The 12,759-nt window shown below is 42.1% G+C and overlaps 1 protein-coding gene across 4 annotated transcripts in view; it reads left to right on the top strand.

The window, feature by feature from the left end:
- Positions 1 to 12,759, top strand: part of SH3KBP1 (SH3 domain containing kinase binding protein 1) — a 334,928-nt gene that overhangs the window by 184,025 nt on the left and 138,144 nt on the right. For all 4 annotated transcript variants that reach the window (XM_043896945.1, XM_043896942.1, XM_043896946.1 and 1 more), the window contains one exon: positions 1,497 to 1,702. In XM_043896945.1, coding sequence (XP_043752880.1) covers positions 1,497 to 1,702 — 206 coding nt within the window. The remainder of the gene's footprint in view (positions 1 to 1,496; positions 1,703 to 12,759) is intronic.

Below are 12,759 nucleotides of genomic sequence, written 5' to 3' on the forward strand. Positions count from 1 at the left end.
CTTGCATCCAGTCCTGTAAATTGCAGCCGACCCCCTTGTTGTGGGCTGTTCCTCATTCTTATGCCCTCTGTTCTTGCTCATAAACGCTGTTCTTTAGTTAGTTAAAATGTACACCTGGGATCTTCCTCCTCCCCACCCCTCTTTGTGGCTTATAATTACCGTTTTATTGTAAACAGCAGCAACAACAAACACAGCCATTGTTTAAAAGATTTGATTTTGAAACATGTTAGCGATTTTTAATGACCTTTCTATATTTTTCTCTGTTTTCATTTAACAGTTTCTTCCTGCACTGAGACTTGTCTGTATGAATGACTTTGACATTTTATGACAGTTTATGCGAGCAGTGATTTGGTATATCTTTCTTAGGTACTAGGAGGCCACCTTACCTGTAGGAAGATAATGCACAGTGTGGCTAAGAGAGAACAAGGGCATCATTGTCATCAGCAGATACATAGTCAATGTTCAGGAGCTACTCTGCACATCTCGAGTCTTTTAGAAACAGGCTTAATGGTAGACTTCTCGTAAAATATCCTTTGATTCTTGTCCTTTGATGCCATGACTAATGTACTGGCCATCAAAGTAAGAATGTGCACCCAGAAATGAACTGGAAACAAATAGGCTCTTCCTTTTAGGAACATGATTGTGGGCAGAGCCTAGGAAAAAAGGAATCTGGGGAGGTAAGTGTCCATGCTGTCATGCTGATAACGGTTTGACCACAGGAAGTCCAAGGAAAGGTGTCATGTCCCCAGTGTTCTTCTTTGGAAAGGAGTTCAGCTTCAGGGAAACTGTTGTTAGGGGAGGGAAGAAGAGCTGGAAGCTTGGGGCATTCTGGCCTCCCACAAGGCAGCTTCCTTTCCTTCTATAACAAATACAATCATCTTGCCAGTGAAAGCGTTTCAATGTCAAGTTTGGTTTAGTGCTTTCCTAGAGAAGCATGTCTGTGTGCATTTATTCCTTGTAAAGCCATCCAGAGATTTAATTCTTTGGCAGTCATAATTTTGTGTGGTTTCTTTAATTGCTAATTTGTTTAACTGGCTTTTAGCTTTACAGTTTCCCTTTAGGAAATGTTACTTTCATTGCTAATTGCTAATTGACATGTCATAGAGATCAGAGGTACAATGTGTGGTACTGACTGGGTGGGGAGGCGAGGAAGGGGCAGGAAAGGTTGTTACTGCATAGACTGCACTAAAACAAATTTGGCTAAGAGCCAGGCTCTGGCTGAAAAGAGGTGACATGTCACATTGACAGAGGCATCTGTTTTCAAATTGGATGTTCTGAAAAGTTTTGATTCACTTCTTAAAATTCAAGGCTGAGGAGGTAGAACAAAACTCAGGGCCACCTCCCTGCAACATCCTTACACACTAAATGAACAATGGCAATGCAAGTTATCCTGTACCCTATGATACTTGGAGCAGTGGTTCCTGGCTGGCTATGAGGTACTTCGTGGCTGTGGCTGATTTCTGAGTTTTTTCTTTCCCCATCCCCGCTCTTGACAGGTTTAAGGGAAACCACAGGCTCCGAGAGTGACGGGGGTGACTCGAGCAGTACCAAATCTGAGGGTGCCAACGGCACAGTCGCAACAGCTGCCATCCAGCCGAAGAAAGTCAAGGGAGTGGGCTTTGGAGATATTTTCAAAGACAAGCCAATAAAGCTAAGACCAAGGTCGATTGAAGTAGAAAATGACTTTCTGCCGGTGGAAAAGGTATGTTCGACAGTTTCTGTTTTATTTCCACATAACGTCCTGTATCCAAAAGTTACCTTGTAGGGTTTGGCGTCTAAGATGTCCTGTGCCTCTCGGACTCTCATTGTCCTTGTGGGCAGCTCTCCTTCTGTGTGAGGACAGCTTTTAAAAAGGCTCATGCTCTAGTTTACTGTTGCTTTTCTTACTGATCTCCTGTCTATGGAACGTTTCTCAGGGTGACTTTTCCCATAGACCAGCCCTTCTCGGTTTTCTCTGGAGAAAAGCCACTCACGCCTGGTCTCAGCTAAACACATGACCTTGCTACTTTTCAGGCAGCCACCAGTCTCTCTCCTCTCCTGGAATGTTTCTCTGGTGCTCTGTGCTGGGGCATGTTGACTGCTTCTGCACTAGAGAAAGGGGTTGTGCATTTTTTTCTCAAGGTCCTTGGTGCAGATGATTTCAGACTGCCACAAGGAAGTCTCCTGCGTGCATGAATGGCGGAGGTGGCCCTCGCTGCGAGTGCCTGGGTCTTTCCCGTCAGGGAGCTGGCTGTTTTGTCCTGCCCCTGGTTCTGGGTTGGTGAAAGGCAGACAGCGTGCTGCTGCTGACTATTCGGTTGCCACAGCAACACACCCCGAGCCGTCATGCTTGTGGCTGTCAGTGACGTCTACTGTGGTACACTTCTAAGCATCATAGCCTTGCTTAGGATTTGATAAATACTGTGGAATTTTCCAGATTGTAATAAGCTACACTCGTGCTGTGCTTAAGGAGTGTTTGTTAATTTGATTTAATGCTGAACTTTTTTCTTTGACGTTTGTGCCAGCAGGCTTGGGGGATGGGGTATTGGCAACATTGCTACTGCAGGTTTATCCGCAGCTTTTAAGGGTTTTCCATTTTTCAGTGAGATGAATTTTTGAAAGTTGCATCATCTTCTGCAGCTGTAGAACTTCCACCCACCTCCCTCCCTCCATCCACCAGCAACCTAGCCTGGTGTCATCATGTATTAGAAACAAAATCTGGAAAGGAAACTTTTTGGACACTTAAACATCCTGAGAGATGAGTAAGACAGAAAGGACAGACACTTAAAAACGAAAGACTGTTTCATTTAAATTCTTTTGTGGAAACGTCTCTTATACACCATTGTTTCCTTCAGTAATCTATTTGGTGTTTCTCAAGATCTGAAAACTATTTAGTATCCCAGCTTGTGAGCTCATTTCTGTTCAACACAGTCACTTTCAGTTTCTGGGAGATATTTACAAAAAAGCAAGTTCCCATCTTGGGAAGGAACAATGAATACAGTTTTTTCTTCATTTTATTCAAGTGGTTGAAGTGAACGTGATCATTGACTCTGTCAGTGAACAGTTAATTCCTTCTGTTTGTTTTATGATTCTTGGTCTTATTCTTCTCTGTGTAAAAGCACGTCGTGTGTGTGTAATCAGTGACAAATATAATATTCCCAGGTTTGTACCTCAGCACATGTCCTCTGAGCCCCACAGCCAGCCACATGTCCAGCTGCCAACTTGAACATCTCCATTCGAAGTTCTTAAATTCTTATTTTTATGTAAGATAAATTCTTATATAAGGCAATTTTATATAAGATAAATTCTTATGTATCTCAGCCATACACATACATGTATCTATTTCTCCCCAAACCCCCCTACCATCCAGGCTGCCACATAACACTGAACAGAGTTCCCTGTGCTGTATAGTAGGTACTTGTTGGTTATCCATTTTAAGTATAGCAGTGTAACACACCATTTCTGTACAGAGAAATCTCACTAGCTACTGAACTCCTGAAACAGTGGAAAAGAATTTAATTGTATTTTTTTTTATTCATGGCCAAGTTTGTGGCAAATTAACAAGAACAACTGAAGGCAGATTGGGAAAAAGTCACTTGCTGTTCTGAAATTCTCATCAGCTTGTCCGGACCGGAACTCATCCTCTTCCCCCTCAATCACTCTGCCCACAGCCCTCCCATCTCAGTTGAGGACAATGCCACGCCCCCTCCCATCACTTGGGAGAAAAGCACTGGGGTGGTCCCTCCCTCCCCTTGTTTCCTCACATCCCACGGCTGATCCATCAGGCAGCCCCACCAGCGCTGCCCCCTAAGTGTGTCTGGCACCTCGCTCAGCTCTGCTGTGCCTCTGCTCTCACCATCACTGCAGTAACCTCTCATTGGCCTCCCCTCCCCTGCAGCCTAGTGTCCGTGTCGCCAGGGTCATGCCGTTCTTCTCAAACACCTGTAGAGACTCCCCCATGAACCAAAGTGAAAATCCTGCCCACAGCCCAGGAGCCAGGATGACCTGAACCCCATGGGCACTTGGACCTCCCTGCTCACCGCTCCTTCCCCACTTGCTCACACGTGCCATGCGTGCTCCCGCTTGGGGGGCCTCCGCCCGGACACTCTGTTACCATCTGCCCCCGCCCTCGGCTGCCTGCCTCTCCTCCCTGATGCCCCGTCATTCAGAAACCTGCCCCCTTGGCCCCTCCTGCACTGCACATTTTGTTTTCCCTAGCACGCGCACCCTTCTGACATAATGTTTATTTTGGATTATGTTTATTCTTTGTTCACTGATGTGTGTTTTGTGCTTAGAACAGTGTATGGCACATGGTAGGTGCTCAGTAAGTATTAGTTACAGGAATAATATGAAAACTAGCACTTTAGAGATTACAGACATCTATAAAATGAGGGGACTGAGTGTGATAACAGTTATATAGTTGGAAATAGAGTAGTTGTATGGTTCGCTGCATCTTTGTGAAACAAGATTTATTGCATCGGTCTTACATGAAATGTTAACTTCATCAGAGTAATACACACACACACACACACAATGTGTGTGTGTGTGTGCGCGCATCTTGATTCATGATTTGTTTGCAGAATGAAACCATGTGCTGGCAGCTTGCTTAGCCTGCTTCTCATTGTGAAGTCTCTGGGGAAAATGTAAACTTCCCAGCCTGTTTTACTGGCAGCGGACAATTTTTACAGCATCTAAGAGGATTTAAAACTCTCTCCACCCCCTGTTGTTGGCGCCATGGATAGTTCCATAGATTTATGGATCCATTATGTTATTGCACAACCTGGCGTGGGAGCTCATGAGTGTGATGATGTTTTACTAGTGTACAACCTGGTTCTCATCGCTTTTGAGATAGTTCTGCGTCAAAGATTTATGTTTGAACAAGAAAGTTTCCTTTGAGAGTTGAGCTCGCTGTTTCAGTTTTGCAGAAGCACAGACTGGATCTCATGTGACAGCATCTGTGTTCAGTGAAGCACAAGCAGGTCTTCCACTTAGACTGGGGCAGTTGACCTTCTGACATGACTGGTTTGATAACTTACATGAGGGGAAAAAAAGGGCTATAATAATTGTTAACAGCTGCAAGCATTCTAGTGTGCCTTCTGTTCAAGTGGGAGAAGTTCTAAGAGCCACTTTTCTGGGTCAGTTGAAAATTCTGTGCTTATTTTACCTGTGCTTTAATCTGTATCACCCTACCCGGAGTGGTTGAATGCTGATGATTAAACACCAGGAGAGAGATACTGGTGTAGCTTTAACACCCACCTGTAACAACAAGGAAATAATTAGTATTCTTGCTTCTCTTATTGAACTATAAGGAAGGACCCCAGTTATGAACCTTTTTAACACTACCAGTTGTGAATATGCCTGTGAATGATGTGTTTAATTCACCATTTAACCGAAATATTTATAGATGAAATGATTTACTGTCTGGGATTTTACTTGCAGTAAGTTGGAAGACGGAAGAGTGGGTGAGGAACAGAGGAAACCAGATTGGTTATGAGTTGATAATTGTTGAAACTAGGTGGTGCATACACAGGGGTTCAATATGCCGTTCTCTGTTTTTGTACATGTTGGAAATTTCCTCTGATAAAGGTTAAAGAAAAAAAAAACTTGGGGGAAAATGTACCATTTAAACTCAGCCCAGAGCTAAATATGTGTTATATCAAAAACAGTGGAAAATATGGTGTGGCTAAAGGTGAACTAAGTTAAATATCATAAGATTAGAAAGGTGTGGTAACACTGTCCTAGCTGATTGACCTTTACAAACTGACTTTACCTCAGTTGGACCATCTGTAAAATGGGAATACTCTTTACACCTAGCCTACTCTGTGTGTGTGTGTGTGTGTGTGTGTGTGTGTGTGTTCGTGTGTTCAGTTGCTAAGTGCTGTCCAACTCTTTGTGACCCCCATGGACTGTAGCTCACTAGCTCCTCTGTCCATGGGATTTTCCAAGCAGGAAAACTGGAATGGATTGCCATATCTTACTCCAGGGGATCTCCCTGGATCAGGGATCGAATCCATATCTCCTGCATTGGCAGGCAAATTCTTTACCATTGCACTACAAGGGAATCATAGAACTTTTAAAAAATGCTATATAGCTAAAAATACTTAGAAACTGTAAATGTAATTCATTTCAGCTAGTATTTATTGAGTATTCACTATATGCTCGGCACTGGGGATACAGTGGTAAATAAGAACAGGTCACTGCCCATCAGGGAGCTGCAGAAAAGTAAACAAGAAAGAATAATACAGTGTGGGGAATGCTATGACCAGGCTGAGAACATAATGCTGTGCTGTAAGAAGCCTTGGGCATGGCAGAAAGTGGTGAGTGGTTAGCGAGGCTGGAGAGTGTGTATTCATGTGTGTCTGTGTGTACCTACTTCCTAGAGGAAGTGATGTTTAGTCTGAGAACCATGGGTCCAGTACACATTCATCAGGCAGAGGAGAATAGAGTTGTCAAAGTGGAAAGAGCAACATGTATAAATGCCTTGAAGGGAAAAGAAAACAGCACAGAATGTGTGTCGAGCTTCCAGCAGGAAGTGGCGAAAGATGAGAATGAAGAAGAAAGCAGGGCCCAGATTAGGAAGGACCTGGTGAGACTTGTTAAGGAGTTTGGACTTGAATTTGAGGGCAGTGGGGAGCAGTTCTCAGCAGAGAAGGACATGATCAGATATGCAGTTTAGGGAAAGTATTCCAAGTTGCAGTGGGAGGAGTGGATTACAGACGACAGGTAACTAGAATTCAGAAGAGAGGTTCACAGAAACTTATATTGACTCTACCAGTAAATCTCCCTACTCGTAGGTTCTAAACCAGTTAATGATTAAGGTCAGTCAGTGGATGGAAAATAAAAATATTATTTTTGCTTATTTTTTCAGTATGGATGTCCAGTTGACTCAGCACTGTTTATCAGAAAGATCATCCTTTCTGAAGATCAGCTGTTTATCAAAAAGGTCACCTTTGTCATAATTTAAGTGACTGTGTATGTGTGGTTCACTTCCATACTCTGTTCTGTTGGTTTGTTTGTCCTTGTGGTCATTCTATACTACTTTAATTACTGTAGCTTTGTAGTCAGTCTTGATTTCTGGTACTATAACTACACAAACTCTATTTCTCTTCTTCAAGATTTCCTGGGCTGTTCCATTTCATATAAATTTTAGAATCAGCTTATTAATCCCTACTCCCCAAAAAACCTTCTGGATTTTGAATGGGATTACTTGAACTCTGTAGATACTTTGAGGGGGAGAATTGACACCTTTCCAATCTATGAACGTGGTATATTTATTTACATAGGTCTTATTTTACTTTGTAGAAATTTCTCAAGTTATATATTTATGATCTGTGTTTCTCTACTTGTGTTATATTACAATGTTGTTATTGATGAAGGCAAATTTGGAGGATATAGATCAGGAGAATCAAATGGGCCTAGCTATTGATCGCCAGAATTAGACAGACTCACTCACCCAGTCTCAGTGATGCTGGACTCGGGCAGACCCATGTGATGTAGAAGAGCCTGCTCCTTGGGAAACAGCAGAGAGTCAATTTCCAAGAGGAGGAGAAAGAAGAGCTTAGCTAAGCTTGCCCAATTTATTTTTCCTAAATTCACATGTCAGAGAAGTCATTTCACTCTCCCAAGAGAAAATGAATAGGGAGACAGAGAGTTCCAAGAGTGTTCAATTCTGCCCAGAGGCCAAGAGTGTCCAGAGAGAGTGTCCGTTTGGTCTCCCCTTTACATGGAAGGAAACATCAAGATAAGACAAACAAATTTTCTCTCTAACAGCTTTGAACTATTATTATAAGTATTGGGGGGAAATATTTTGGAGATAGAATCAAGAAGTTTGATGGTATGTGGTGGATAAAGGAGAGGAAAGACTTGAAGAGAATGCCTCGGGCAACTGACTTCAGCAGCTGGATGGATGGCAATATCATTCCCTGATTAGAGAACATAGGAGGAGAAAGATATTTGGGAAGGAAGGTTATGGGGTCAGTCTTAGACTAACTGCATTTTGAGGTCCTTGTGGGACCATCAGGGGAGGCATCCATCAAACAATTGGGTAAATAAGTGATGGGGAGAGAACTGTGGGTGTGGGTTTTAGAGTCATCCACCTAGAGATTGGGTTGAGAGACTGTAAGAAGGCAACCCAGACAGGACCTTATTCTCATGAACATGGCTTATACCTTATCTCCCACCTGTGGACCAGAGAGAGAACTTCCTCATCATGCTGCTTCCCTGTGACCCGGCTCTGGTCTCACTCTTTTTCTGAACTCCTTCCCTTTTCACGAGTCACTCAGGTGATCAGTCCTGGCCAAATACGCTCAAAAAGGCATGTCAGATATTACACCTGGGTAGGTCAATTCCAGATGCACAGGTGAGTCCCAAGACCTACCTAACCTGTTATGTTTTTTTTTTTTTTTTTTGATGTGGGCCATTTTCAAAGTCTTTATTGAATTTGTTACAGTATTGCTTCTGTTTTAGGTTTTTGTCTTCTGTCCAAGGCAGACATATGAGATCTTTGCTCCCCATCCAGAAATCAAACCTGCAGCCCCTGCATTGGAAGGCAAAATCTTAACCACTGGACTGCCAGGGAAGTCCCTGATATATTTTTATATAGAATAATCTTGGCTTTTTGGTACCAGCTTATTCCATGCTTAAGTGCCCTAGGTACAGCTAGTCTTGGCCCCCTTAATTAATGAGAAAAGTAGTCTCTTTGGTCTGGGATCTTCAAATGGCCAGATTGGAAAAAATATTTTTCTAGGTTGGTTGTTTACCCTGTTGGATTCCCTACAAAGAAACCCTTCAAGAAGCTCCATGGTCTTACTGTCTTAGTTGATTTCCATTATGATCTCTCTCTCTCAAAATGATTGTTTTCTTTTTTTTTTTTCTACTGTGTTCCACAGCTAGATATTGTGTTTGCATCAGTCTCTTTTTTAATTCTCATCATCTTGAATCTCATTTATAGAATCACAGGCATCCAAATTAATGCCTTGATAATATCAACATTGTAGCTTTTACTTGTAACAGAAAATTAGAATTAAAGTCACATATAAATGAGCTAGTAATCAATTTTTTAATCAGCCAAATTGCAGGAAGAGAAATTTTAATATCGTCATATATATCTCAGGTAGTCTTTTTATCTCTACTAGTAAAAATTCATCAAGCTGTATAGTGATGTAAGATTAAAACATGTAAACATCTAAAGTGATTATCTTAGTTCCTTAAAAATGAGAGTTCTGTCTCTAATCCTTTGAAGACTCTTAGCTGTGGGGAATCCCAGGAGCTAATGATACAAACTTTGATTAATGAAACACAACTGGGTCAAACCGTGTCATGATTATCTGAGACCTATAGTGTTGAATGTCTCTCACAGTGGTTGAAAGATAAGATTTTGTGATATCTCTTTAGCAGATGAAAGTCCTGTGATTTTTAAAGAGCAGATGGAATTGAGATGCCCACTGGTTGCCTGAGCTGAATGAAGTGTCTGAGGTTTTCAGACTTTGCTTTGTGTGTTATCTTTCCTAATCTAGGAAAGGTAAGAAGATTGGTAATAGGAAAAGGGAACCAGAAGCAGTATACAGGGTTACTCTTGGACATAGTAGGTGCTGTTTAGTATTTTATGTGTGTTTCATGTGTACTTTCTAAAACATTCAGATAGTGTATTCTTCATGAAATGTTTAATAGCAGCCATATGGTCACCAAGAATCACATTCCCAGGAGGCCTTAATATTGTGTTTTTAGGAATATAGTGGTTATTAAGCATGAAGGTCAGAATTCCCAATGTTCACATCCTAATTCTGCCTCTTCCAGGGACAAATTATTATTATTATATCTACAAATTTAGATTCCTCATCTGCAGAATCAGAATAGCAAGAAAACCTGGCTCAAGTGGTTGTTAGGAAGATTAAGTAACACACACAAAAATGGGTCAAAGTGCCTGGCATAGAATAAGCACTGAATTAACGTTAGTAGTTATTGTTACCCTTCTGGTTGTTAGAACAAGAATGCCTATAAATAGCAGTGCAGTCTCCAGGATCATGTCTTTAACTTTTTGTTATGGAAATTTTAACACTTGGAGAAGTAGAAATAAATTTTGCTACATCTGTGGTAGCTGTTTGACATCACCAAGTCTTCAGTATCGGCCATTGAAAAGTAAGTGCTGTGCAGAGGACTTGTAGGGCACTGAAAATACTCTGTATGGTGGGACTTCCCAGGTGGCTCAATGGTAAAGAATCCACCTGCCAATGCAGAAAACACAGATTTGATCCCTGATCTGGGAAGATCGCTGAAGAAGGAAGTGACGACTCACTCCAGTATTCTTGCCTGGGAAATCCCATGGACAGAGGAGCCTGGTGGGCTATAGTACATAGGGTTGCAAAAGAGTCTAACACGACTTAGTGACTAAACAATAATTCTGTATGATTCCATGATAGACACATGTCATTATATTGGGTTGGCCAGAAAGTTCATTCAGGCTTTTCTGAAACATCGTACAGAATGAACTTTTTGGCCAATACAAAACATTTGTCCAAACTCATAGAATTGAAAAGTTAAGAGTGAACCCTAAGGTAAACTAGAGACCCTGGGTGATAAGGAGGTTCATTGGTTGTAACAAATATATCACTCTTGTGTGGAATGTTGATAGTAGGGGAGGCTGAGCATGTGAGGAGGTATAGGCTATCTGAAATCTCTGTACCTTCCTTTCACTGTTCTGTGAACCTCAAAGTGGTCTAAAAATAAGTCTAAAAACTAAAAGAAAGTAAGTCCATTATTTTGGACCCTGTCTTTGTTAGTCACCATTGTATTTACAGTTCCTTGAAAATCATTGGTAAACTATAGGTGGCCTTCAATAAATATTTATGACTGGATACATGAATATGTTTTATCCTAATCCAAGCATGAGAATAAAGGAAGACTCATTCTGTTTGGGGTCTGCTTGTAGCCTGGTTGTAGATTTACTGTTCCATTTGCTCATTAATTGGCTCATTCGTTCATTCACTGAAGCTTTGTTGAATGTATTTTATGGATCAGCAGTGGCAGCTCTGAAATTTCTAGATAAATGAGCTAAGGAATGGTAATCCATTTGGAAAGGGATTGACTAGGTAGCATGTCTGGATGCTGTGTTAGCATAATGTGTGCAGACTTTTCACCTGGCAGGTTGTTTGTTGCGGGGGCGAGGGGGAGGGAGTGGGCGGCCCTGGTGTAGTTAACTGGATTGGAGTTCACACTTCCTCCCCCACATCACGCCTTAGATCAGCTGTCACATACAGGCCTCTCATTTAGTGCTTTGGATTGTCCGTACATGAGAGAGAAGTGAGTACATATTAAAAGTCATTATGATGCAGGCGAAAAGGACTGGCAGAGCTATGTCCAAAGCATTAAAGACATTAGAGAGGAAGGAGCTGCTAACTTGCCTGGAGTCTCGGGGGAGGGAAGAGTGTGTAGGGGAGATTTTTCAAGGGAAGTGACATTTGAGCCAAGTGTTAAAAGATACCTGGAGATTCATGGTCCCAGCAGTGTGTGTGGGGACCAGGGGAGAGCGTGGTGATGGCTACAGGCTGGGTCTGGCTGGATTGCAGGGGTCTTGGGGGCGGGGAGTTGCAGGAAAAGTGAAAGTGAAAGTCACTCAGTTGTGTCTGACTCTTTGCAACCCCATGGACTGTTACAGCCCATGTAATTCTCCAGGCCAGAATACTGGAGTGGGTAGCCATTCCCTCCTCCAGGGGATCTTCCCAACCCAGGGATTGAACCCAGGTCTCCCGCATTGCAGGCAGATTCTTTACCAGCTGAGCCACCAGGGAAGCCCGAGTTGCAGGAAAGCCTGACCCTATTTCCTCAGGTCTGCCAGCCTACTCAAAGGCTGCATCTCGGGTGGGCTGGCACACTGGTGGGGGGGTTCTGACAGGAAGTGTGTTGGTCACATTGGCACTTTAGAGAGAAAACTGGGGAGGTGCCGGGCAGTGTGGACTGGAGATGGGAGAGGAAGTAGCTGGGAGAGTTGCCAGTCTCAGGGCTCCGTGGTTGATGACTAATTGGCCAGGCACCAGGAACTTCTAGTAGCTCTTGGAAAGGGGCAGATGGGCCCACCTCATGCACACTCTTTGAGTTGGGCCGCTGTAGACTGGGTTGGCAGCAGAACTGACAGAAGAGCCAAGTTTCCTTTCAAAGAAAACTCTTTTGTTTGTTATGGAAAGCAAAATGCCAGGAGTCAGCATTCGACTATGTATATCAATAGCTAGGCTTAGGATGAAGAGATAAGAAAATTAAGCTGAGAAGGCATTAAATACATTTATATACATGTTAAATACATTTATATATATATATATATGCAGATGTGTATAGTCATGAACATCATCATGTGTGTCTATAAATCATGTATATACATTTATTTATATATACATGTACATTCAGCAGACTTATCTTCCTAATTCATTTTTAAAGAAAATTTTAATTTTAGAATAGTTTTAGATTTATAGAAAAATAGTGAAGATAATACAGAGTTTCCATATATCTCACTGCCAGTTTCCTCTGTTACTAGTATCTTACATGAATATAGTGTTTATCATAATTAGTGAACTAATGTTGCCATTAATTAAAGTCCATCCTCTTTTCAGATTTTGTGAGTTTTTACCTTAAGTCCTTTTTCTTGTCCTGGATCTTATCCAGGAGACCACATTACATTTGTTTGCCCTGGTCTTCCTAGGCTCCCCTTGACTGTGACAGTTTCTCAGACTTGCCTTGTTTTTGGTAACCTTGGCAGTTTTGCAAAATTTTGTAGGATGAACTCAAGATGGC

The sequence above is a fragment of the Cervus elaphus genome, chromosome X, assembly GCF_910594005.1.
Source record: "Cervus elaphus chromosome X, mCerEla1.1, whole genome shotgun sequence".
NCBI lineage: Eukaryota > Metazoa > Chordata > Mammalia > Artiodactyla > Cervidae > Cervus > Cervus elaphus.